At 43.3% G+C, this 26,204-nt stretch overlaps 1 protein-coding gene across 2 annotated transcripts in view; it reads left to right on the top strand.

Annotated features, from left to right (window-relative positions):
• Positions 1-26,204, top strand: part of UXS1 (UDP-glucuronate decarboxylase 1) — a 95,146-nt gene that overhangs the window by 52,443 nt on the left and 16,499 nt on the right. For both annotated transcript variants that reach the window (XM_049784412.1, XM_049784411.1), the window contains exons 7-10: positions 11,886-11,990; positions 14,882-14,941; positions 17,342-17,463; positions 24,460-24,579. In XM_049784412.1, coding sequence (XP_049640369.1) covers positions 11,886-11,990; positions 14,882-14,941; positions 17,342-17,463; positions 24,460-24,579 — 407 coding nt within the window. The remainder of the gene's footprint in view (positions 1-11,885; positions 11,991-14,881; positions 14,942-17,341; positions 17,464-24,459; positions 24,580-26,204) is intronic.

Here is a 26,204-nt window from a genome sequence, read left to right as displayed (position 1 = left end):
ATTGTCATCCTGAGTCAGTGCTAAAGTAAGACATCAAGGAAAAAAGACAGGGAAAAAGCAAACAGCTGAGTGAGGCTTTCATGATTCTCGGCTGAAACCACACCTGCTAGAAGAGAGGGGAGTGAAACATCATCCCACTGAAAACTGAAATACGTCAGCTGAGAACACTACGGGCAGATTTATCTTTTAAATGGGGTGGGGAGATCAAGGCTTCTGCTGACCAAGAACAAAACTCACCAGACCTGCTCTATAAGAAATGTTGAAAGGATTTCTGTGACACAAAAAAGATGAGACCAAAGATAAAATCTTGAGCAAGGGGCTAAATACTAACGAAACAAAAAGAACAGCCAGCGATATGAAGCAACAATAACAAAAGAAGGAAGAAGAAAAGCACACACTGGCCCAGTGAAATGCTATGGAGCCAATGCCAGCACACAAAATGCCCTTTAGAAATAGAATATATGAAATCCCTGTGATAGTCACCAACCAGAAATCTGGAGCAGAAGCATTTCATTTTCTCCAGTCTACCAAACAGTGCTCAGGAGGCACTCTTGGGTCCGCTGGACTGATTTTGGACTGAGGATTTCATGCTGGCTTTAATTTAAGGTCACACCTGCTGTGCTCAGGAACCTCCATGGCTGCACTGGCAGTACTTGGAAGCCTCCTACACTGTACCCAGAATAGTAATAGTGCCCAGAGGCCATGTGATCTGGGCACTAACCGGGATTCGTTTATTCTAGGAAGACACGGATCCTAATCCTTGTACTATCTCCCTAGTCCTAGAGCCAGAGGCATTAAAAGAAAAACTGAAGGCCTAGAGAGAATCGCAGTTTATATTTTGTAAACCACTACATGAAAAGGCAGGCACATAGAAACAAAAGGGTGAAAAACAACAAATATAAAAACCAGAAGACAAAAGATAAAATGGAAGTAAGTACTTATATCTATATTTATCCTGAATGGGAGGAAATGTTCTGAACTCAACAATCAAAAGACAAAGAATGCTGGATGAATTAAAACTCAGAACGTATAGATACTATTTAAATAAAAGTATTAGTCACTTCAGATAACAAAGACAAACTCTGAAAGGCTGGAACGGGTGATTCAGGCCAACAAGGCAAAGAAAGAACTGAAAACTATTGGTCAAAATGTCAGTCCAGCATGAATATGGATAGTCTGGTTATATTCATTCAGCAGAGGTTCATACAAATATATGAAATAGTAAATAACAAATAGGAGTATGTTGATAGTAATAATAATCATTTGGATCTCAACACACCACTTATTTACTGCAGTGGGCAGATCATTAGATAAAACAATGAACAAGGAAATAAAGACACTAAGTTGAAGAGATTCACTTTAATGTATACAGAAACCCATATCTCAAAATGAATGGTAGTTTATTTTTGTTTTGGGGGGTGGGGGTGGGCATATCCAGTGGCATTCAGGGATACTCTTGGCTCTATGCCCACCAATTACTCTTGGATGGCTCAGGGAACCATCTGGACTGCTGGGGATCGAACCCAGGTAGGCCACATGCAGGGCAAATATCCTATCCATTGTGCTACTGCTCCAGGATCTGATTAAACTTTCTTAGTGCACGTGGAATATTTTCTTTTTTTTTTCATTTTTTTTCTTTATTTAAACATCTTGATTACAAATATGATAGTGATTATCAGGTTTCAGTCATGTAAAGAACATCCTCCCTCACCAGTGCACGTGGAATATTTTCAAGAATATATCACATGTTCAGACACAAAAGAAGCATTCCAAATTTTTTAAGATTGAAATATCAGCAATCTTTTTCAGCCACAATAACAAGACACTAAATCACCAGCCAAAAACATAGGAGAAACCCAGACATGTTTAGTTTAAACAACATACAGCAATGAAAAAATTAAAGAAAAAGTAATAGCCTGTTGAAAAACAAAGAGATGAATGATCAGGCTGTATGTAACAGCACAAACAGTATTAAGATGACAATATATTAAATAAAAAAGATGACAATATACAGAAACCTGAAACATGATGCATATCACCAATGAAAATAAGGGCTGGTTATCTGAAAACATTAATACATCTTTTAATTAAAATTATTAATTTATTGTTGTTATTAACATATAATAAATCCCTTACGAGGATCTGCAAGAAAAAAATCTTGATAAAGAGAATGAAAAGTGAAAGAGATGATGTTCCAGTTGATGATGATAGAGAAAAACAAAGGATCACTAAAGATTACTGTGAGGGGGCCGGAGAGATAGCACAGTGGTAAGGTGTTCGCCTTGCATGCAGAAGGATGGTGGTTCGAATCCCGGCATCCCATACAGTCCCCCGAGCCTGCTGGGGGTGATTTCTGAGCGTAGAGCCAGGAGTAACCCCTGAGTGCTACAGGGTATGATCCAAAAGCCAAAAGAAAGATTACTGTGAAAATCTATACACAGATTGGTTAGTTAGATTGATGGTCAAATTCTGTCCAAACTCAATGAGGGAGAAAGTTTGTGTCATGAGCACCCTGTCCTGGATCCTAGGCTCCCTGTTCAGGAGATGCAAGCATACACTGACAAAGACAGTAGACACAGACTCTCCTCAGCACTATTCTGATCCTTGATTTTGATAAGGAACTTACGTAGTTCTTTTGACACCAGGTGAGATCACTGTCTTTTATAGGTGGGGAAACCTTTCCACCTTCTGCCTTGTATCTGCTTCCTATCTCTTACCAGCTTCCAGGTACAGAATCTTCTGCCAGGCCAGGCTGAGGGGCTGATACCTAGAGATCACTAGAGGGAGGCAGGGGAAAAAGACCTAGACTCGCAGACTCAGCTTTAGGAAGGTGGGGCAGAGGCCATCTTTGCCAGGCTCATTGGGCCAGTTTCTATAGGCATTTGGAGCACTAGTCTCATCAGGCTGGTTTTGTTGACTATAGAGATTTCTTTCTCACTTAGAGAGTATAAAACATTAAAGGCCATAGAGTATAGATCTCAGTGACTTCTCTATTCTGTTCAGATATGGGAAAGGATTCCTGCAGTGAAGTTTGGGCTCTTGATGCTTTTTTAAGTGCTAGTATCATGGGGAGCTTTGTACTTGAAGTGTTTTGGGGGTAGAGACCGGACAAGTAAAAGCAGTGACTGTGGCAGAGTGATTCCAGAGCCCAGGCTGCTCTGTCGTCTCTCCTTTGCATCAAATCTATGTCATTTGAAGTGAAGTCAAGGCAGACGCCTTTTGTTTCAAGCATTTTGTGTTTGTAGTTAAAAAATTCTTTAAATATGGAGGCTGGAGCGATGATGCAAGTGGAACGGTGTTTGTCTTGTACGTGCTAACCTAGGAAGAACTTCGGTTCAATTCCATATGGTCCTCCAAGCCAGGAGCGATTTCTGAGCACATAGCAAGGAGTAACCCTTGAACATCACTAGGTATTTCCCAAAAATCAAAAATGCCCCAAATTCTTTAAATATTGAAATTTTATTTTTCTCTAAGTTCTGTTCTTGGACAACAAGTAATTCCATGTTACAAGGCAGTAGTGTGTTGTGAAGTATGGATGCCTTGGACTGTGGGGAAAAAAGATATGTGTGGACCAGTGATGTAGTTTTATACTATTTGCAAAATAATCTTGCCAGGTTCCCAGAAATAACCAAACCTTTGTTGTTGTTGTTGTTGTTGTTGTTGTTGTTATAGTTGCTCATTTTCCCAAAGGATTCATTTTGGAGATTCATATCTCTACTTGGTATTTTATGTTCAGGGGAACAGACATGCAGCTAAGAGCTTTGCCACAGGCTAAGCTATGAACATCAATAAAAGCAAAAATCAGGGCTGTGTAGAGCAGTTAGGATACATGTTTGTATGTGCCTGCACAGGTCTGACTCTAAGCTACATATATGGTTCTCTGAATCTAGCCCTGGAGGTCCCCAAGAACTGCCAGTGTGGCCACAGATAACCTTGGCCCCACAGGACCTGGGCAGCACTGCATCCTTAGGCCTTGCATTGAACCTTCAGACTGGTTAGCTGAGAAACAAGGGTGAGACTTCTGTCTACTGAGCACTTCTGATGCTCCAGAAATAAATCAACAGGGGGTAGAAATCTGTTGTATTTTTTGTTTGTTTTCATGTGGTAATTCCCTTTGGTTGGAGTTACATTTGATTTTTTTTTTATGGGTTCTAGGCAATAATTTTGAATTTTCAAACAATTCAGCATGGGAGTTCTTTTTATTTACATATGTATGTATACCAATACATATTCATAAGTTACTATTGTGAATTTTAAGTACAGTGAAGTTGATGTGCAGTCAGGCTAGTTGGCTTTTCAGAATTTACAGTAGAGCACAGAAAGCCTTCGTTACTCTGTGTCTTGCCAGTTCTCATCCCAGCATGAACTTAAGTGTCTGCCTCTGGGGCAATCTTCTGGGTCTAGGAGGGAAATCATGTGAATGAGGAGGGAAGACACTAGCTTGCTCTGCTATCTGTCTTTCCTTTCCTTCATAATCACTTTGGGTTTTTATTCAATTTGTTCTTTAGGCTCCTGATTATCCAGCTATGGCCCTTGAAAATGAGACAAAATTGTGAGCTGGGGATTCATATTCAATAAACATCGTTCTGTTTTCTTGGTTTACCCTGGGTCTGCACTGCAAGTGTCCTACCCTCCAGTATTGTTCAGGCCTTTCAGATTTTTTTTTAATGTTATGCTCCTTTATGGAATATTTTGAACTACCTGACCATGTGGCCTTTATATTCTGATATGAAAATGATCTTTACTGCCTTCTTATTAATAATAAATTAATATTTTCATAGCACCATTTGTTACTGATCATTTATGCTTATTTAACATTATACTTTTCTACTTTTCCTAATTTCAGTCCAGGTTAGGTAATGGACTTTGGCCCTCCATCCTTTGGGATAAGAATTGGAGTTATCATTATTAATACTAGAGGAAGAACATACTTGGCAGAGGGAGAAGAAGCTGTTCAGGGTGTCAGCTTTCATAAGATTATCAGATTCATCTTAAGTTAGATGCATTGACATTACTACTCAAATATACCTCATAAAATAGTTTTTTTAATATAATTTTTATTTTATAGTGGCTTACATATCGTTGACAATAGTATTTTAGGTACATATTAACATAAAATCAGGGGAATTCCCATCACTGAATTGTCCTCCCTCCACCTCCGTTCCCATCCTTCTTCCCATATCCTCTTCCCTTACCCCTGGGGGCTTCTAGAATAAGTGGTCCCCTCTGTGCCTAGCTTACTACTTAGTGGTCTTACACCTGTTTGGTCTTGGTACCTCCCTTATCCCCCCCCCAATCGGGAGGCGGGACTAGATAGTTCAAGTTATGCAGTTTTGTTTGAAGAAGAGAAAAGTAATAACCTGGAGAAAAAAAAGAAAAAAAGAATTAGATACTCCAGAAATGGGCGGAGAATCTAGAGGCTTTCATCCTTGGTTTGAGAGACGAAGGGGAAAAAGAAGGTGAAACACCATAACAGTACATAAAGAGCTGTCAAATAAAATATCCAGTGAACATTCCAAAAAAACAAACAAACAAAACAAAACAAAAAAACAATGGTAAGCACCATATAAAAGCCATGGTATTGAGATAAAAAATATGGCAGAGCACATAAGAAAAGAAAAGAAGAAAAATAAATAAATATAAATGGAGACATCCACTTCAATAGCCAAACACAACAATGAAATCAACAAAAAGAATAGATAAGCAAATAATAAAAAAATTGTTTTGTGCTTTTTTTTTTTTTTTTCCCCTCCTGCGATGCACAGTAAATATTGGGGTCATCTGAAAAGGAATTTCCTTTGCCTAAGAGATACAGGGTTTCTCCACCCTTGAAGTATATTGTCATGGGATTAACTATAGACTCCTTTCAGGTTCATTTACTCTCCCCTTGGTGCTTTTGTGGTGTTTTGTAGAACCTGCCTTTGCCTTTTCAAGTCAGATAAGTGAGGACAATAATTTGGCTAAGATGTTGATGATTGCATGGACAAAACTCTAGATTTGCATTCAATCCCAAATTTCCTGCCTGGTGTACATACATTTGAATACATGGAACCCACTCAGGAATCTGCATATCTAGGTGTTCATTGCCGCAGGATCTGTGTGTGTGGCCATCAGAGAAAGGAAGGGCTTGGTACTTATGTTCCCTGAGCTTATCAGATAAGCTAAGGGACAATGATGTGTTTGGAGCAAGTAACAAGACAAAGGGAAGTCACTGTGAGCTCAGGACATCCTACCAGTGGTGAGAGTGATTCTCTCTGACCAGCCACAGCAGAAAGATCCCCACATAGAACTGGGAAGAAGGAAGCCTACCTGTGAACAGGTGTAGAGGAGACAGGTGCTCATGTTCATGTGTGATACTAGGGATTGCACACACGTTCCAGGCCAGCACCACCTATGTCCTCAGCAGTGCCGGGATTTAGAAATCAGCTGGAGAGCTACAAAAGAGCTGATACTCATGTCCTATCCAGCAGGGTTCCATTTTGGCAATCTCTCAGTCCCACTGAGCAGCAGTGGTGTATGGTGAGACATGGAACATCTTAGGCCCAGAGTGCAGGAACTAATGCAAGCTGACTGCAGAACTGAGAGCATTGCTCTATGATGGGACTGAGCCCGAGCCACCTTGTTTACTCACAGTTTGCTCAAGACCAGCTTTCTTTCAGCCTTGTGTCAGTCAAACATTTTGGGAGGCTGGACTTCATTTTTGATCTGTACTGTCAATGCATTTGCATGTAGATAGCCTGTAAGAGATGGCTTTGGTATTGTTTGTGGGCTTTTTTGTTTGTTTTGTGGCCATGCTTAGCAATGCACGGGGGTTACTCTTGACTCAGTTCTCAAGAATTTCTCCTGGTAGTGCTCAGGAGACCATATGGGATGCCAGGGATCAAACTTGGGCAGGCTGCTTGCAAGGCAAATGCCTTACCCACTGTACTGCATAACTAAAATAACTATATTGCATACTACATATGTATATAATAAGTATATATGTGTATATAGTATATATACCTATACAAATATACTATATATAGCATATACTATGTACCCACTGTACTGCTTCTGTCCAGACTGTAAGAATTTTTCCTCAAGAATAATGATTCTTGGGGCTGGGCGGTGGCGCTAAAGGTAAGGTGCCTGCCTTGCCTGCGCTAGCCTTGGACGGACCGCGGTTCGATCCCCCGTGTCCCATATGGTCCCCCAAGCCAGGAGCAACTTCTGAGCACATAGCCAGGAGTAACCTCTGAGCGTTACCGGGTGTGGCCCAAAAACCAAAAAAAAAAAAAAGAATAATGATTCTTGGGGCCAGAGCGATAGCGCAGAGGTAGAGCGTTTACCTTGCAGGCAGCTGACCCAGGACGGGCCTTGGTTTGATCCTGGCATCCCATATGGTCCCTCAAGCCTGAAGCGATTTCAGAGCACATAGCTAGGAGTAACCCCTGAGCGTCACCAGGTGTGCCCCTGCCCCCAGAAAATAAAGAAAAAAAGAATAATGATTCTTATATACACACACACAAAAGCCAAAATGCAAAAGAAATGAAACCCCAAAGTGATGATTTAGTAGCCTAAGACTCACTCTTTTTTAATAATGAATTTTCAAATTTATCCATGAATCTGCGAGTCTCTGCACTCAGTGTTTTTTGCATCAGAATAGTAGGGTTCAACAATAGTCATTCAGAGACTTCAGTGGCTTGATTTAAAATCCTGAATGAGGCCTGGAGGTACCTCCTTGGATTTGATCATGTGCCTAGCATGTGTGGGACACCCTGCAGCCTCCTGAGTACCACTGGGTGTTTCCCATCTGGTTCTCACATGGCTGAGAAGCATCTTTCCCCACCCCCAGAAAAGAATTCTAAATGTGGTACAGTGATTTAGGAGTTTTATTTCTCTCTTCTAGAATCCCAGCATTGAGAAAAGAAGGAAAACAAATAATGAGAACTATTCATATTGGCTTGAGCCTTGAAGACAAATAGGTTTCACCTCTATTCTGATATTCATCTTCTTATACTGCATCTCAGTGTCTGTTTTGCTTCACCCTTTATTTTAACGGTGTTTAAGTTCAGTAGTGTTAAATATATTTACAAATTGTACATCGGGCCTCCAGAACTATTTAATCTTATAAAACAGAGGCTGTTTATTCATTGAACAACAGCCTTACTGTTTACTTTGCTCCTAGTAACCAGCACTCACCTTTCTATTTCTGTGACTTTGACTATTCTAGATGCTTCATACAAGTGCAATCATAGTACCTGTCTTTATGTGGCTGTTTTACTCCTGCCAATGTCCTCAAGATTTAAGCACTTGACAGAGTTTTCTTCCTTTTTAGTCTGTTCCATTATGTGTTATTTGTTCATCCATTAATGGGCACTTGGAGTACTTCCATCTCTTGGCTATTGTGAACAGTGCTGATCAGAATCTGAGCTGCAGAGTATCTTTAAGACTCTTCTTTCTAAGGCCAGGAGATAATATAGCAGGTAAGGCACTTGCTGTACATGAAGCTGACCCACTTTAGTCCCAGGCACACCAGACAGTCCCCTGGGCATTACCAGGAGTGATCTCTAAGCCCAGAACAAAGAGTAAGTACTGCCAGGTGTGGCCCCCAAACCAGAATCAAACAAAGAAATACAACAATAAAGACTTTTGAGCCTATTTGGAAGTGAAATTCCTAATGGCATATTTTATATTATTTTTCATATTTTTGAAGACATGTACACAAAGGTCCCAATTTCTTCAAGTTTTCCCTAAAGCTTTTCTGTCATTTTCCTTCATAGTAGCCCTCCACTTGGTTGTGAGATGATACCTTATTGTGGTTTTGGTTTTTATTTCTGTGATTTTCAGTGATGATTTATTGGCCATTTGTGATCATTTTGAGAGAAATGATTCTTTAGGTGTTTGCCTTTTCTTTTTCTCTTTTTATTTGGGGGGGGGGGGCTGGGCCACACCCGGTGGCACTCAGATGTTACTTTTGGCTCATTGTGTTCAGAAATTGCTCATGGCAGGCAGAGGGGACCATATGGGATCCAGGAATTGAACCACCGTCTGACCTGTGTTAGCCACATGCAAGGCAAACACCCTTCCACTGTGTTATCTCTCTGGCCCTGTTTTGCCAGTTTTTAATCGGGATTTGATTTTTTTGTTTGTTTGTTTGTAGGAGATTTTTAAATATTACCAAATTATCAGCTTATAGCATGTGTGATCTGCTGATATTTTTTTCCCAATCTTTGTTGCCTTTAATTTCATTAGTAATGTTAAATGTAGTTCTATTTGTTAATTTTACTTTGGCTTTTTGCTGTTATAACCAAGAAATCTTTGCCAAGATGTCACACATCCTTTCTCCTTTTTTTCTTCCAGATGCTTTTAACATGTTTAGCTATTTAATCCAGTTGATACAGTTTTGATATATTAGACAAGTTCCATCTTTATTCATTTTCAGGCTGACAGCCAGTTTTCCCTGCACCATTTGTTAAAGAGACTTTATTTTCTCCGCTGAATTATTTGGTACTTTTGCTGAAGATCACATACTAAGTGTTTATTCCTGGGGATCTCTGTGATATTTGATCAGTTAATCAATAGCTTTTCTTTATGCCAGTACTAGAGTTTATATTGCTGGAGCTTTGTAACCTGTTTTGAAATCAAAGATGTGAACCTTTCCATTTTCTTTTCCTTCTTCAGAATTGTTCTGACTTTTAGGGTCCCTTAAGATTCCATATGAATTTTGTTGTTTTGATTTAAGAAAAAAGTTGGTGAAATTTTGGTAGGGCTTTATTGTTTAGGTATCATATTGGAAATAGTATGACTTGAAAAAAAATTATGCCAGGAATAGTCTAGGGGCTGGAATACCTTTCCTGGTATAAAATGATCAAGGCTGGAGAGAATTCATTGGGTTGTTGCTTATGTTTTGCCTGTAGGAGGCCTGACTTCAATTCCCATCACTGCCAGGTCCTCCCATGTTTCTGAGTTACCCCTCAACACACACACACACACACACACACACACACAACCAATAGTTGCCCCTGGGCACTGAAAAATTTATTGAGCTGGTGGTTGGTGCTTATGCTTTGCCTGTAGGAGGCCTGGCTTCACTGGCTTCAATTCCTAGCACTGAATGGTCCTCCCAAGTTTCTGAGTTGGAAAACACACACACACACACACACACACACACACACACACACACACGTTTCTGAGTTACCCTCAACACAAACACACACACACACACAACTAATAGTTGCCTGTAGGAGGCCCGACTTCACTGGCTTCAGTTCCCAGCGCTGAACGGTCCTCCCACGTTTCTGAGTTACCCCCAACACAAACATATACATACAACCAATAATTGCCCCTGGGCACTGTGACCTTTGGACATGAAACTGCAAACCACATGAAGAATACCTTCCAAATAAGTGTTGAGAAGATGGGGTTGTCTTTCCCAAACTGTTCTTCATATCGGAGAAAGTGAATAAGCTCCATGAATGTGTTTGCGATTTAGAATCCTTTTCTGCAGCTACGGTCTCTAGATTCTCTTCCCACAGTTCCATCTATCTGTCTAGAGCCATCTAATCCTGCCTTCCTTCTGGTCTTAGGGAATAGTGTGTTCTCATCTGCTCCAGAGAAGCAGTCTGAGCCCAGAGCACTGCATTGTCTTCTGGTGCCACTGCCTCTGTGCCATATCCTCTCAACTCTCCTGAGATCCTGTCAGGAGATGCTGGCCAGGTCCCAGTATTGTAACAGTTGTACTACCCTGGTGGTAAAAGGTTTATAGGAAGATAGCCAGCAAGTAGGTGTGGATGTTTTTTGAGACTCAGGATAGAGAGTTCACCAGAGGGAGTTTCTTCAGGTTGGCCTTTTGGTCTCCCATCTCTAGAATCTATCTCTGGATGCTCCCTTCCTGCTCTGTCTTATTAGTGGTCCTTATATTCTCTTTCTCACAGAGTTCAGGAGGGGTAGCTGGAATAGACGTGGTCTGTAAGAATAGCCTTTTCTCTTACCTACCTCTGCTGCTTCACATGGAGCTGTGATCTCGCAGACTCCTGCTGTGTAGTGCAGTGTGGTCCCTCGGCCTGGGAGCTGGGTTGTGAATGGTGTTTAGGTGAGCCTGTACTAGATGATACTGATAGAACTAAAAGAATCTCTTTCTTAATGTTCTTTGGCTGAAAGTTCAAAGTTAAGATATCAGCAATGGGACTACTGAGAATTCTGTTTATGGGTGATTGTCCTACTGTAACTTTACCTTGTCCTCTTTCTTTGTATCTTTGTTCTCATAATTAAAAAAAAATTAATTAAAAAAAAGAACTAAAAAAAAATCTGTGCCTGGCCATCCCATGTGGACCCTCCATCGCCATTCATGGCTTTAAATCTTCACTCCTCCTGACCTTCACCTCAGTTCAGCATTGGTTTTATCTGTATAGGAATTGTGGGTTGTTGTTTTAATGAAGAATATTTTCTTTGTACGTTTGCTTTAATGATAGATTTGTTTTACAGTAAAAACCATTATTTACTTAAGCCACTCATGCTTAATTCTGTGAGTAAAAAAAAAAAAACAACCACCAAAACTGAAAATCAGTCTTCCTTCTAGTTTGATTGCTTTATCTGGGATGGATCATTTCGGAAAACACTCAATTCAGTAATTAGCCTGATTCTAATTAGAGATGAGGAGGCCCAGATAATTGTCCCAGTACATGTTTTTGTTCCAGCTAATTAGACTTTCTATTTTTTGTTTGAAGTTTTTTTTTTAATGTTAAATATAAATTCTATTCTATAAAGAATAACACAGTACTATGTAGAGTATTATTAGATAAAAGATAAAGAAACATCTTTTTTTTTAAATACTATCTCCTTAGGAGTTTAGAATTCATTTAATATTTCTTGGGAATGACATTCTTGCTTTTTTGCTCTCCCAGTTGACCAGATATATCACCTGGCGTCTCCAGCCTCCCCTCCGAACTATATGTACAACCCTATCAAGACGCTGAAGACCAACACTATTGGGACATTAAATATGCTGGGTGAGTCATTTAATTCTGTTTAAAAACTGTTGTTGGGGAGATTTAGGCCATTCCATAAAGAAGGAACGCTGCTTGTTTCCTTCCTGCCTTACTCTTACTATTCAGTATGACTTGATTGGTCCTTAAGAATGTCTTGGAGGGGTCCGGAGAGATAGCACAGCGGCGTTTGCCTTGCAAGCAGCCGATCCAGGACCAAAGGTGGTTGGTTCAAATCCCGGTGTCCCATATGGTCCCCCGTGCCTGCCAGGAGCTATTTCTGAGCAGACAGCCAGGAGTAACCCCTGAGCAATGCTGGGTGTGGCCCAAAAACCAAAAAAAAAAAAAAAAAAAAAGAATGTCTTGGAGAGATAATTAATATAACCTTAGTTAAGTAGCCTATGTTAAGGACAGACAAACCTGTTCTTCCAAGAGACCACCCACTGCTCTCTTCACATTGGCCCACTGACACTGGCCAGTGTGCCTCCAGCCTAGTTAGAGGGCCTGGCCGTGTGTGATGCAGGAGTGGGTTGGTGTAGACTACCCATGGTATTTCATTGTTGCTTCTGGAAGCTGTATCAGAAAAACTGTTGTTAGTAAGGCTTCACTGAACTATAGGGTTCCTCCAAGAAGTGAAAGATGAAGGAGGAGCTCTAGGAACATGTCCACTCATGTCTATGCACCAATATGCTTGAGATGCAGTCCTGAAGATGGCATACACATACATATTGGTGCTTGAAATTAGAGCCCTGCTGAAGTCTGGCATGGGCTTCAGGAATAAGGGGTGTTGATTAGTTGCAGAGTAGAAGAAAGAACTCAGCTTTGAAAATGTCAAGTGAAACTGGATTTAATCATTGGAACATAAGCTGATTCTCCAGATGGATCTGGGAAATTTAGCACTAAATTTGAATTGGAGCCAGGTATGATGACAAGAACTAAAAGGGCAGTGGGAGGTTGGATTTTTTTTTCAAGGCTCTCAGACTAAACATCTTGGGATGGGGGGAGGGGCTCAAGTTCTGCAAGAAGGAAAATGATCCATTTGATCCACAAAGAGCCTTTGTTGTTCCACCAGTCAGGAGCCATGCTTCTAGGAGGGGTTCTGTGTGGTGGAGGCGCCATTCTGTGTCTAGACTCTTGCCCCCAAATCACCCTTTATATCTGCACTAACACAGTGAGGAAAAGCCCTGAGTCTATGATGCTGGAAAGATAGGAAGGGCCTCAGATGAGACCACACCATTGTGCTTCTGTCAGGGTACTTGGTGACTTTTCCCCAGGATGTGTTGCTTGTGTTGGGGAGTTTAAAGAGGAGGGAAAGGATGAAGTGGCTCAGAGTTGGCAAAGGTATCTTGAGCTTATTTTGAACTGTGACTGAGGTCATGATGCAGAGGGGAGTCTTTAGGTAATAACAGTGAGCAAATACTAGAGGGTACAGTGGCTAGGCTAGAAGGAGACCCATGTGGGAATGGGGCTTCAGATATAAGCGGAGCTGTCCATGGTTGTGTTTCCCATCCATCTTTGCCCTGCCAGGGTCATACCTCCTCCCAGTCCTGCCTGTGGCTTCTCCAGAACTTCTGTCTCTCTCAGCCATCCTGAGAAGAACCTGGCTTTATCCAGGAGGGGTTCTAGTCATGGCAAACATGATTTGTCTCTGCCCTGTCCTGGATGCCATGATCCACTGTCCTGGATGTCATGATAGACAGTGACTTTTTCCTAGGAAAAGCTAGGCAGACTGTGTGTGGGGATCTGTTTTGTGTTTTCCATTGTTTCAAAACTAATCGTTGCTTTAGAATTAAAAGGTTTTCCACCAAGAAGTCTCAAGGGTTCGTTCCCCAATATCTAATCCAATGTATCTGTATAGTGCTTTGGTATGGTGGGGACCTACCTGGCAGATCTGTACTGAGAGACACTGGAAAGGAAGATCTAGGAGCCTGCAGATCCCATATTGCATCCTTTCTGTTTTTCACCCAGGCACTTGGTAGCATTGACACAAGTTATCTCCAGGCCCTTCTTGAATGATTGTTCTCCTAGCTATGCATCTACTGGTTCCTAGCCTCCTTTCCCATTTGTTCCCACATCCTCAAAGCTCAGGTCCCCACCTTCAGACTCCCCCCTCCACCCCCCAGTAATTTCCACTGTGTCTTAGACATGCATCAGCCAGTTCCCTATAGCGCTAAATGATCCATATGGAACCTCTGGCTATATAATAGGGCTGGGAGCTGCTGTTGCTGTGCCAACCCCTGGTGGAAGGATTCACCAGCTGACCTTTTATATTTAAGCTCTGGTACTGTGAAACTGGAAGAGTGGCCCCTCCAATCTTCTTAAGCACTAGAGGGAAGGTGCTTGTGCTTTGATGGGGAATGCAGGCCAGAGTCGAGAGAAAGATGGAGCAATGTAGTGAGGGTCTCTGAGAAATTCTTGTTTATGCTGAATCTACAAAAAGACAAGGAAAAAAAAAAAAAAAGACAAGGAGGTGCCCTCACATGGTCTGGTTCTACAGAGCCCAGAAATGCCAGAAAATATTTGGAAAAAGTAGCAGGCAGGTAGCCTGGGGGTTCTGTGGGGGTAACAGTAGAAGTTAGAGTGTTAAAAAAATCTTTGCTTTCCTCCTATCAGGGTGGTGTTAGTTACCTGATTAAATACTTTGTGACTTATTGGGATGAAATACTTTTTAAGGAAGCATCTCAGACCAGAGTCTTATCAAAGCAGCAGATACTACATTATTAGATTCTCCTACTGTTTCTTTTTTCCATTTCGTTTTCCAACAGATCTAGTAAAAATGCTCTTTGAAGATGCATTGATGATTCGATTCTCTTGTTTCTAAGATACTGCAAACATGTGGCCATGAAAATATACATGTATGTACTTTGTTTGCCCCTGCTAGTAGATGATTTTAATCATATCTGTGCTTTCTCTAGGGCTAGCCAAACGTGTTGGAGCCCGTCTGCTCCTGGCTTCCACCTCGGAGGTATATGGAGGTGAGTGGTGTCTTCTAGCCCAGTGGGTGGTGACTTCCTGTGATAGGTGAAGAGGGCAGCGGGAGGGCACTCACACATTCTAACAATTCTCAGCCTGTGCTCAGGAGTTCAGCACTTGACCGCCAGAAGCACTTCTTAACAACCTACTCCCATGTGCCCTTCTGAGGTGGGGTAAGCCTGTATTTCACTGGGTGAGACACATTACAGGACACCATTGTTGCTGACTTTTACTCCAGAATTATACTGGAAATCCAGTTAGGAGTCTTCCACCAGTTTTGGTGTGATGGTAGGTCTTGAGATGCAGCCACCAAGCACTTAGCCTTTAAAATGTGCTTGACAAATAGGCTGTACTGAACCCTTACCTACTAGACAATTTTAACCAGGTAATGCCATGAAGTTCAGGAACCTTACTTGACCCATTAAATATATGAGAACTGGCAGTTTTGCTAGTAGCTGCCTTTCAGTTCACTCCCAGCCCCTAGGAAGACAAATTAGGACAGGGATTTCAAGAGCTGTTTGGTTGAAGCAGAAGTCAGGCACTAATTTAGTCATTTATCTATTTCTAATTACTGTTTTTGAAAAAGTCAATGGGAAATTGGAAGCAATTTCTGAAAAAGAAATTTCAGAAACATGAAAGGCATAGAAAAGTCTGGAGAGATACAGTTCTCTTGAATGAGACAGGGTAGAGCAGGATTCCTTTCTGTGAAACTGGGCAGAGGCACCCTCCTTCCATCTGGTTGGCTCGTTTGCCCTTGGAATAGTCTTTTAAGAGAACTCTGCATAGCCTTCTGTGTTCTTTCCCTCAGCATATATAGCACAGGGCAGCAGCTCCCTTTCACACAGCAGTGCCTAATGCCTCTCTGCTGTCTTGGTGGGCAGCAGGAAGCAGGTTCTGTGAGAGTCCAGAAGATGGAATCTTTCCAGATGTCTGAAGTATGTAGGTTCTCATGTTGACTGTCCAAGAAGGCACAGAGGCATCCCTCCTGTTCCATTGTGTGTTTTCTTCATGGTGATGCTGGGTTTGAACTGCACTCTGTCTCTCAGGCCCCCAAGTATGCTTTTCCTTTAGGGTTTTTTAAACCCTGGTAGCAGATTGAGAGGCCAGAATCTGCACCTTGGGGCTGACCTGTGTCCCCTTTTTCATCCCTGGCAGGTCCCATTGTATCCGAGAATAACATGGTGCCTTTCCAATAAAGCACAATGATATTTGATCCCAGATAATTCTTGGGGTGTAGCCTAGCAGTAGAGCAGTCGCCTTACATATGTGAGAGCATGGTTTCTATCCTGAGCACTTACCATGAAAAAGAAATCCCTCCCAAATCCTATTTTGTCCCAAAATTAATTTGTAACAGAATTGCTATGCTTTGACCTTACTTTGGGGGGGGCAAACCTTTGTAATTTTATACATGGTGTAAAATTCTGTGTGTACCAAATAAGCATTCATAAGCCAAAAATATACTTATGTATAAAAAAAATTGTTACTAGGTTTCTTTCTTTTTTGGTGGGTCCCACACCCGGTGCTCAGGAATTACTCCTGGCTCTGTACTCAGAAATCGCTCCTTGCTTAGAATCATATGGGACATTGAGGATTGAACCCAAGTCCATCCTGGGTCAGCTGCGTGCAAGGCAAATGCCCTACCACTGTGCTGTCACTCTGGTCCCTGTTACTAAGTTTCTTAAAGAGTTTTGCTACTGGTATATCTTAGTGTGCATCGGTACATACACAAGGAATCAAGAAATCCAGAATATTTGAAGGAACAAGCAGCTTCCCGCATCCCACACCTTCTGCTCTTTCTAGCCCACACACTTCCTGTTCTCCAGCAGAGTTTCACATTTGTCCACAGATACTAGATATCTCTTGCATCTGATAGTTACATTTTACAAATGCAAAAGTAAACCATGTAGTCCCTTACAGATTATAGTGTGATTGATATTTTACAAGTCATCAATTTCTGGGATCAGGGAGAGACTTAAAATTGAGAGACTGAACTTGTGCACACACCTGGCAGTGCTCAGGAGCTGCTCCTGACTCTACTCAGAAATTACTCTTGTAAGCCTCGGGGGACCGTATGGAATGCCAGGGTTTAGACCTGGTCAGTCGCTTGCAAGGCAAGCTACCTGCTGTTCTATCACTCCGGTACCAAGTCTTTGAGCTTTAAATTCACTTTTCCCCTAATAAAATCTTATTATTTAATGTGGGCAATAAGAACACCTTGTCCCGTGCATCTGGAATGCCCTTTAGTGCATTAGAGTTTCTCTTGGATAGTTAATCTTCTGGAAATGTCCACCTTGGTCTTTCTCAGGTTTCCTTTTATATTGTAGATAGTCACTATTAACAGTGCATGCGTTCACTTAAAGAGAAGATTAAATCACAGTCTGATTCCTCTCCCCCTCCCCCAGATCCTGAAGTCCACCCACAAAGTGAGGATTACTGGGGACATGTGAATCCCATTGGACCCCGTGCCTGCTATGACGAAGGCAAACGTGTTGCAGAGACCATGTGCTATGCCTATATGAAGCAGGTATGGAGCCAGGCTCTGAGGGCCTGTGTGCATGTTTGGGGGTGGGGGGTGGGAAAGGGACCTTATACAACCTGAGCACCACTTCCAACAGTACAGAACTCCTGAGGAATGATCTGGCCCTCATTGGCCATTTGGATGCAGATTCCTACGATTGTACTCTCAACACCTTTCCCCACCCTTTGTTCAGAAATGACATGGGTGAGGCCGGTGAGGTGGCGCTAGAGGTAAGGTGTCTGTCTTGCAAGCGCTAGCCAAGGAAGAACCGTGGTTCGGTCCCCCCAAGCCAGGGGCAGTTTCTGAGTGCTTAGCCAGGAGTAACCCCTGAGCATCAAATGGGTGTGGCCAAAAAAATCCAAAACAGAAATGACATGGGGGTTCAGTTTTTGTGGTGGAGCTTTGAGTAGTAGGGCTTGAGGGAATGTTTTTAGTTCCAGCTACTCTGTAGAAAAAAAATTGAATTGATTATTGCTCCAATTTCGGCTTCTTTAGGAATTGCTTTTTGTATTGTTTTGGGGGTTTTGTTTATTTGTTTTGGTTTGGGAGCCACACCTGGAAATGCTCAGGGCTGACTCCTGGCTTTATGCTCAAAGATCACTCCTGATGGGACTCTGGGGGCCATATGAAATGCTATGTCAGGCAAATCCCCAAGAATTGTTTATTTATGAGTTCTTGATTAGTCATAGTGGTGCTGGGGCCTCTTTCCCAGGATTGTTGGATATTACGGAGTGGAGAGGCGCGTGTCTAAGGCAAGACCCAGTTGATGGTTTGTGTTTCAGTTGTTTATCCACATGCTGCTGTGTGAAGAGTACATCCCCAGTACTTGGGGGAGCCCAGTATTCTGTCCTAGCTTCCCTGGGAGCCAATAAGAAGTAGACCAAGTAGGACCCAGAGGAGCCAGCCACTTACACCAGTGACACCAGGCCATTACACCTATGTCTCAGTTTTTTGGACCAACTCCTCTTGGGCATGTTTTCATCAGAGCTGGCTATACAGCTTGGATGGGATGTTGCTCAGGACATGTCTTTATCACAGTGGGGCATGCAGTGTGAATGGAATTGCTCAGAACAGGCTGACTGGCTGGTGACTTTGTACAAGACTCAGAGTCTAGTTAGTACCCGTCACTGGGAGAGACAGCAGGTGGGCTGGGAGCTCTCGGAGATGGAGGGAAATAATCAGAGGCCCACACTGAGCCCTCATGAACAGTGTGCTGAGTACCCCTTTTTTCAGAATAGGGATTATCAGACTTTGTTTCCCATTAGATTTCTAATAAAATGACATTAAACACCCACAAAATAACCACGTGTTCATAGAGGACTTTAACGTGTTTTCTTAGAAAAGGCCGATTTCATTTTAAGGTACTTTGGGCAGTTGACTTATAGTACTTTTATTTGAAGAAACATAAGTTTTAGAAAGGATCTACCTTTGTCATTTTTGAGCGATGTTGGTACTTGATAAAACCTGATTGTTTGTAAGTATTGTGTGTGGCTCATGACCATTGCCTTGGCTTTCAGCTTTGTGATGTTGAACCTGACATAGATAAAGGGCAGATCAGACAGTTTTATTGAGCTTTCTGGTTTTATTGAGTATGGTAGGCGTGTTAAGGTTTGAATTTATTATAAGTGTAGTATTTGATATGGCCAGCACAGAATACAGAACACAGACTGTATGCCAGGAACTGCAGCAGGGAACTGGCCTGGAAATGCATTTCTCATATATGCTCACATCAGAGTTGGCATTAGCAGTAGCACCACCAGTCACAGTTTTTTGTCAGGGTGGTGCCTGTGCTGCCTTATCTGGAGAGGAGAGCTAGGAGATTGCCCATGGCCCCAAAAGTACCCTGTGCCTCATGCCAGGAGGTGCCCAGGCCCTGTGCCAGAAGATGCCCCCATGTCCCTTGTACAGGCAGCTGGCATCTGCAGTTCCTAGTGTCCCTGAGAGTGCCCTGAGAAGTGATGGATAGGGTGATGACTCTTGTGGCATGGCCTGCATGGGCACCCCAAAGAGGGTCTTTCATCAGGTGGGGGAAGTAGGTGAAATCTCCTGGCCTGTGTGCATAGGTCACTCTCTTCTGCTGGGCCATGTGAGATTCATCTGTGGAAGGCAAACCCAGGGCTCTCTGTTGGTGCTCGGGCTCTGCTATTGTTGTTCTTGGGACTCATTCTCACCTGCTCATGCTGCCCCACATTGGATGGAGGCATGAGCCTGCCTCTGAACCTAGCACTTAAAGAAAGTAGGGTCCATACTGTGGGTATACAGGGCAGGCCATGGCCTCTGGAGACAGTGGTTTTGTGGCCAGGCAAAGGAACCTGGAAAAAGACTCTATAACACTGCCTGAGTCTGTGGAGCCTGGGAAGAGGGGGCACTAGCCACCCAGCTTGCTCTTTTCTGTGCCCCTCGATGGGGAGATTCTTTGCTCTGTGACAGGGCCCCTACTGAGAGTGGGGTTGTACTGAGCCTCCCAGGAGTCTGAATTAGGCTGAAGGATAGGGATGGAAGAGGGGAGGGTTTGACCATCTTGAGAATAATGCTGCAGCTGAGCCATCCAAGAGCTTCTGTACTGGCAGGACACACTTCAGGGCCTGAGCAGAAAAAAAACACCAGCAATACCTCAGACTTATACCAGGAGTAAGTGTTGGTTAAAGTCAGTAAACCAGCACATGCAGATAATGAAGACACTTCTTTCACTTCAGGCCTGGTTGGGCATTTCTTGCCTCCACTGGTTGACCTACTGCATATGGCATCCTAGTCTACTAATTGACACCTTGTTCTTTACTACTTTGTTATGGCTGTGGGGAAACTCTTTTCAGACGATGTGTGCCTCGGACCCCCCAAATAAAAGCTGGTATCTAACTCTGAAACTCGAACCCAGGACTGGCCAATAGTCTGATGCACTGTCCTTCCTTGGGCATCTGGTGAAGGTTTGTGCAGGTGAGGAAGCGTGGCTAAGTAGGGAGAAGGTGTAGCTCCTATAGGAGCCAAGCAGAGCTCTCCTGCCTGCAGAATGAGGGGAATCATCTGCTCCTGAGGCACCTCGTGACACTGGGTGCTTCCTCTGCATCTGGGTAGCATCTTAGAGGCCAAAATCCAGAGCTCTCAGTTCCAGTGTGTGCTATATGGGAGCAAATATCGAAGGAGCTGGGGCAAGGGTGAGCCAGATGGATAGTACCCCTTTGGCCAGAGACAGGACATCAGGCAGGGCAGACTTCCCACCCAGGTTTGAGCCCTGGAACTCCATATAATCTGGAGTTTTTCCAGGAGTGATCCCTGAGGATAGAGGAGTAAGCCCTGAGGATAGAGGGTGTACCCTCGGGGAGTGGGGAAAAGTGAAACTGAACAAAATAACATATTACTTTAATAAAGAAAAATACATTTAATGAAATGACAATCTGCTTTAAATACAAATTGTCAATTTTGTTATGAAAACAATATAGTACATTGCTATAGCTTATTTTGAATCATCCAAACATAATGATTAAGACTATAAATCAGACTGAGCTATGTGTTATACTGCCTTAAAATGTACATATGCTAGAGGTTTTCCTCAAAGGATTTCCTTTTTTGGGAGCTAGAATGATAGGGCAGCAGGTAAGGCTCAGCCTGTAGCCACACTAGGTTCAATTTCGCCATTCCACATTGTCTCCTGAGCCAGTCAGGAGTAATTCCTGATTGCAGAATAGGAGTAGCCATTGAGCATTGCCACATGTGGCACAGAAACAAACAAACACAAAAAGATAAAGATTTCTAGTGGCTGGAACAGTGGCGCAAGCGGTAGGGCGTTTGCCTTGCACGCGCTAACCTAGAACAGACCACAGTTTCATCCCCAGGCGTCCCATATGGTTCCCCAAGCCAGGAGCGATTTCTGAGCATATAGCCAGGAGTAATCCCTGAGCATCACCGGGTGTGACCCAAAAAGAAAAAAAAAAGATTTCTATTTTTTCTCAAGGATTTTCTTCGGAGACTCTTATTTTTTTCTTATTTTGTTATTTGTGAGAATAGAGGTATCACTCAGCGTGCTGAAGGGGGTATGTGTTGTGATTGTTTCAGGTATATGCTCTGCTATGCGAGCCACTTTCTGGCCCCAGAGTTTCTGGTAATGAATAGAGTTCCCTAATGTTTTTAATGCAGAATTTGTTTTCTTTGGGAAAATCTCTAGCATGTGGCCATTTTAGGCACATCCCTTTTCCCTTGAAGAGACTTCCTATGAGATTTCCTCTGGGGAGTGGAGCATGGTGAAAGTAGGCATCAAAGGGTTCAGTCATCTTTCGCTAGGACTTTGAACCTTAGTTAGTGGGGAGTTGAGTTGCTCTCTCAAAGAGCTCTGGTGGGTGTATGAATGTGGAGACTTGTCTGGTGAGCTGTGGGCCTTGGTTGGTTCACCTCTGGGCTGGGCCAATAGAACAGACCACCATTCATAAAGCCATGGGCTAGCAGAGCAGAAAGAAAATCTCAGAAATCCTTTGGCCCTGTGGTTGTGAGGGTTAAGATTTTGTTTCCTCTTCTGGCATCAAAATGGTTGTGAAAAAGGAACTGGCTGTTTGGCATGTTCTGACTCAGTTTACTACAGCCTGCAGCTGGACTGAGTCAGGTGTTGGGTGGGTGAGATTTTACACCCAGGGGCAAAGACCTACCTACCACGCCAGCCTTATTTCCAACTCAGCACAGCTTGCTTATTCACATCACCTGGATCTTGCCAAGTGTTTTTTTTTTTTTTTCTCCCTCCTGCCCTCACCGTGAACCTCTGTAGCTGCTGTGGGGCTAGTAATCTGGGCCATTGTCAGCCCTCACACAGGCCTGATGGGACAGTTGGCAGAGATGGTCAGTCCCTGCCTACACTGTCTCCTGACCTTGGTGCCTGTCCTCTACCACACCCACTCAGAAATTCTCAGTAGTTTTTAGTCCTTCAGAGTTAGCTCTGTTTTGTGCTGACTCTGCCCTTCTCTTCACCCCCAGGGGTGAAGCTGCCCTGACAGAATCATGTGTGAGGTCACAAGTTCAACCTTTGGTGATCCTCTGGCTGCAGGAATATGAGTGTCAGAGGCCTGAGACCAGGGAAGCACCAGAGCCCACCACACCTGTGCCCTTCCTACCAGGGGCCCTGCCCCAGCCCTTTTCAGGAGAGGCATCTGCAGAGAGGGGTGTGGGTACTTCCATAGCACTGGTCCGCTTTTCAGCCATAGAACAGGCTCTTCCTGAGGAGGCATTCAAAACTGAGAACGCCCTGATCCCTGCAGGGATCACAGTGGTACCAGGGTTTTACCCCTGTGGTCCCTTTGATGTACTACTTGTATTCACAGCAGAACCCTTCAGGCCTGGCCTGTCATTCATTGCTTCAGACTTTCCGCCTGAGCCCCTCACTCTTAGCTACACTATTACTTAGAGATCTGGAGAATAATTTATAGCTCCCCACCTAGGACCAATTCTAGTTACGAAGTGTCACATATCCATTCTGCAGCATGCCATTCCATTCTGTTCATGCATGCATGGTTGAGCACATGTATGCATGGGTCATGGGTGTGTGCATTGTGGATGAGCATGCCTGTGTGTGTGTGTGTGTGTGTGTGTGTGTGTGTGTGTGTGTGTGTGTATCCATGAGTGAGTTCATGGGTGGGTATGTCCTTATGCATGGATGTGAGTATGCGTGTTATGGGTATGGGGTATGGGTGGGTATGGGTGTGGGTGTGGGTGCAGATATGTCCGTGGGTATGTATGGGGTATATGCCTACAGTCATCAAAGTCTGGAATGCCTGGAGCATCTCATCATGCTTAATGCTCAGATGTTCCACCATAGAAGTGAATAGTGCAGGAAAGTGTGAGCTGGAGCTGATGCCTGTCTTTCCACTGCTCTTTATATCCTTCAGATATGAGTCTTCCTGAGGAAACACTGCCCTCTTCTGGAGTCAGAGCCATTGTGGGCTCCCTCCACACAAAGTTGGGATCTGCTGGCTGGCTACCCTCTCCCCTTTTGGTCTTCTGAGAGGTTTCCAGTGACAGTGTTGAGTGACTGGGTGATCTTTGTGTCCAGACCTGACTGGTCAGAACCACATGGTGTACATACTGGTGAAGAGCAAACAGTGGCTGGAGTGTCCTTCACCTAGGCATGGCACTAGGGTCAGATGATAATGGAGTTACTCTTGTTGGCATGTGCTGGGGTACATCTTTGTGCAGGGCACAGACAGCAGCTTCATGGGACTAGAAGTTCTGGGTCCCCAGAGGTGACAGACTTAGAACTGGCTGGCAGCTCCTGGGAGCCTCCCATCTGGTGAGACTGTTTCTTCCAAGTTCCCCTCTAAGGAGAGGGGAGTCAGGAGAATGAAAGTCCTACATTTACTGCTGGCTTTAAGTGCACTTTGCTCCAAGAGGTATGAGGCTTCCTCAGTCTCTTCCTCAAAGAAAGCCATATGCTCACTTCTCGTTCTGACTCTTGTGTTTGGGGCATGGGATTGACAGTGCTCTGGATTGTTTCTGGCATCCCAAATAGGATGTTGGGGATTAAACCTGGGTTGGCTGCATGCAAGGCAAATGGCCTACCCGCTGTGCTATTGCTCTGTCCCCACTCCTGTATTTTGTCTTGACTTGTTCATATCAGTTGTTTAATATTCATTGGTACTTAAATTCCTATTGAGTGATGAATTCTCCCAACTTACTGTGTGATAAAGATATAAAAGAATATGCATAGCATGACCTCATTTTGAGTAGAAGGAAATTTGTTTGAGGGGGTTATAAAGACATTCATATACATACCTGACCCCTGCTTCTTCCTAACCCAGTTGCAGGACTTCCAGTGGCATTTTTAGGTCTGGGACATATCAAACTTGGTTTGGTACCACAGTGTTGTCCCCAGATTTTTTTCCAGTGCCACTCAGATAATGGGAACCAGGAAGCCACCCATGCTTCACTTTGTTCCCCACCAAATGCCCCAGCAAGGACGATGACTGAATGCAAGCACCAGTTGCTGAGTGAAATGCATCTTCCCTCCTTCTCTTCCCTCTGCTGCAGGAAGGCGTGGAGGTACGTGTGGCCCGGATCTTCAACACCTTCGGACCCCGCATGCACATGAACGATGGGCGAGTCGTCAGCAACTTCATTCTGCAGGCACTGCAGGGGGAGCCGCTCACAGTAAGTACCTGCAAGTCAGGCACAAGAAACACATCTGACTCAGGGATGCACCTCACCTCTGCTGCTGCCACGAGGTAGAGATAATTCTAGGCTGGATCCGGTAGCTGTGTTGACAATTAGTTATTCCTTCCCATGCCACTAGCTGTCCTGGGAGGTGAGGAACTGGGCAGATTGCTCGTTCCTACTGCCTTTCTCACCCCCTCTTTCCCCAGTCTTTGTGAGTGAGGGAGCAGGCATAGCAGTTGGATTTCCATGAGTTTCCTAAATTTTAAGTGTTCTCTATCTCTTCTCTTCTGCTTCTTTTTTCACTTCATGCCTCAGTTTCTTGTCTTCGCTAATACATTGACTCTGGGACTTCAATTAAACCATGTTCAAGCTATTCACACCTGTCAACACATTGGCCTCATAGATGTGAGTGTAGTCCGGGTAGTCCTATTTGTCTGATATTCTATGGGATAGTTTGCTTATTAACTGAGTCTACTCCAGGGGCATATTAGAGCTGTATGTACTCAATTATAATATTCTTTTTGTTGTTGTTTGCTTGGTTCGTTTAGGTGTTTTTTGGACCATACCTGGTAGCTTTCAAGGCTTACTCCTGACTGCTTGGGATCACTCCTAGTGGGTTTGGGTGAGGGGGCATATATTGTGCCAAGGATTGAAATCAGGTCAGTTGCTTGTAAGGCAAGTGCCTACCCACTGTTCTAATCCTCCAGCCCACATGTAATCTTTTATCTAATCTTTATCTATTGTGTATAATTCACCCTCTAGGCATATCTATAGTCAGAGAAGTTTCACTGATTATTGAGCAACTAATGTAGTGCTCACTGCATGTTGTGTTCTTATCTCCATTTTCCACCCTGGAGTTGAAGCGTGGGATTTAGATGATGGCCACACCATGGTGGCCCGTATTTGAACCCAGAGATGCTCTTTATAGTGGTTGTTTTCCATGGCTGTTCGCCTCTTCTCGGATGGGCTATAGCCACTGCTGTCAACACAGAGCTTAGCTGGTCTCTGTAATAGTGAACTTGATTTCTTTTCACTTTTTAAGTTCTTTGTGTTATTTCAGAGGTTTCAGGTTGTGTTATTATGAGTCAGCACCTGCAGAAACACTGCATCCACTGCGGAAAGTCTGATTTTCTCCCTTAGGTGGAGACAGTTGTCCTCTTTTCACTGATACACATGCCACACTGCCACATTCCTTTTGCTAGCCATTGCTTTGTTTTTATCGTCTAATTGTTTTCCAAGTCTATAGTTTGGTTTTGGCTTTATTTAGATTTAGTTCTTTCTGTCCCACATGTTTTGTCTTTCTTCAGCACACAGTTTATGTGAAGGCCAATGTCTTTCTTATTTATTTATTTATTTATTTATTTATTTATTTATTTATTTATTTATTTATTTATTTATTTAGGTTTTTGGGTCATACCGGCAGCACTCAGGCATTACTCCTGGCTCTATGCTCAGAAATTCTCCTGGCAAGCTCAGGAAACCATAGGGGATGCTAGGATTCGAACCACTATCCTTCTGCATACAAGGCAAACGCCCCACCTCCATGCTATCTATCCGGCCCCAAGGCCAAAGTCTTAATGTCTTAACCTGGCCCTTGAGTCCATCATGAATTTGTTTTT

The sequence above is a fragment of the Suncus etruscus genome, chromosome 12, assembly GCF_024139225.1.
Source record: "Suncus etruscus isolate mSunEtr1 chromosome 12, mSunEtr1.pri.cur, whole genome shotgun sequence".
Lineage (NCBI taxonomy): Eukaryota > Metazoa > Chordata > Mammalia > Eulipotyphla > Soricidae > Suncus > Suncus etruscus.
This window is presented reverse-complemented; position numbering and strand designations above follow the sequence as displayed.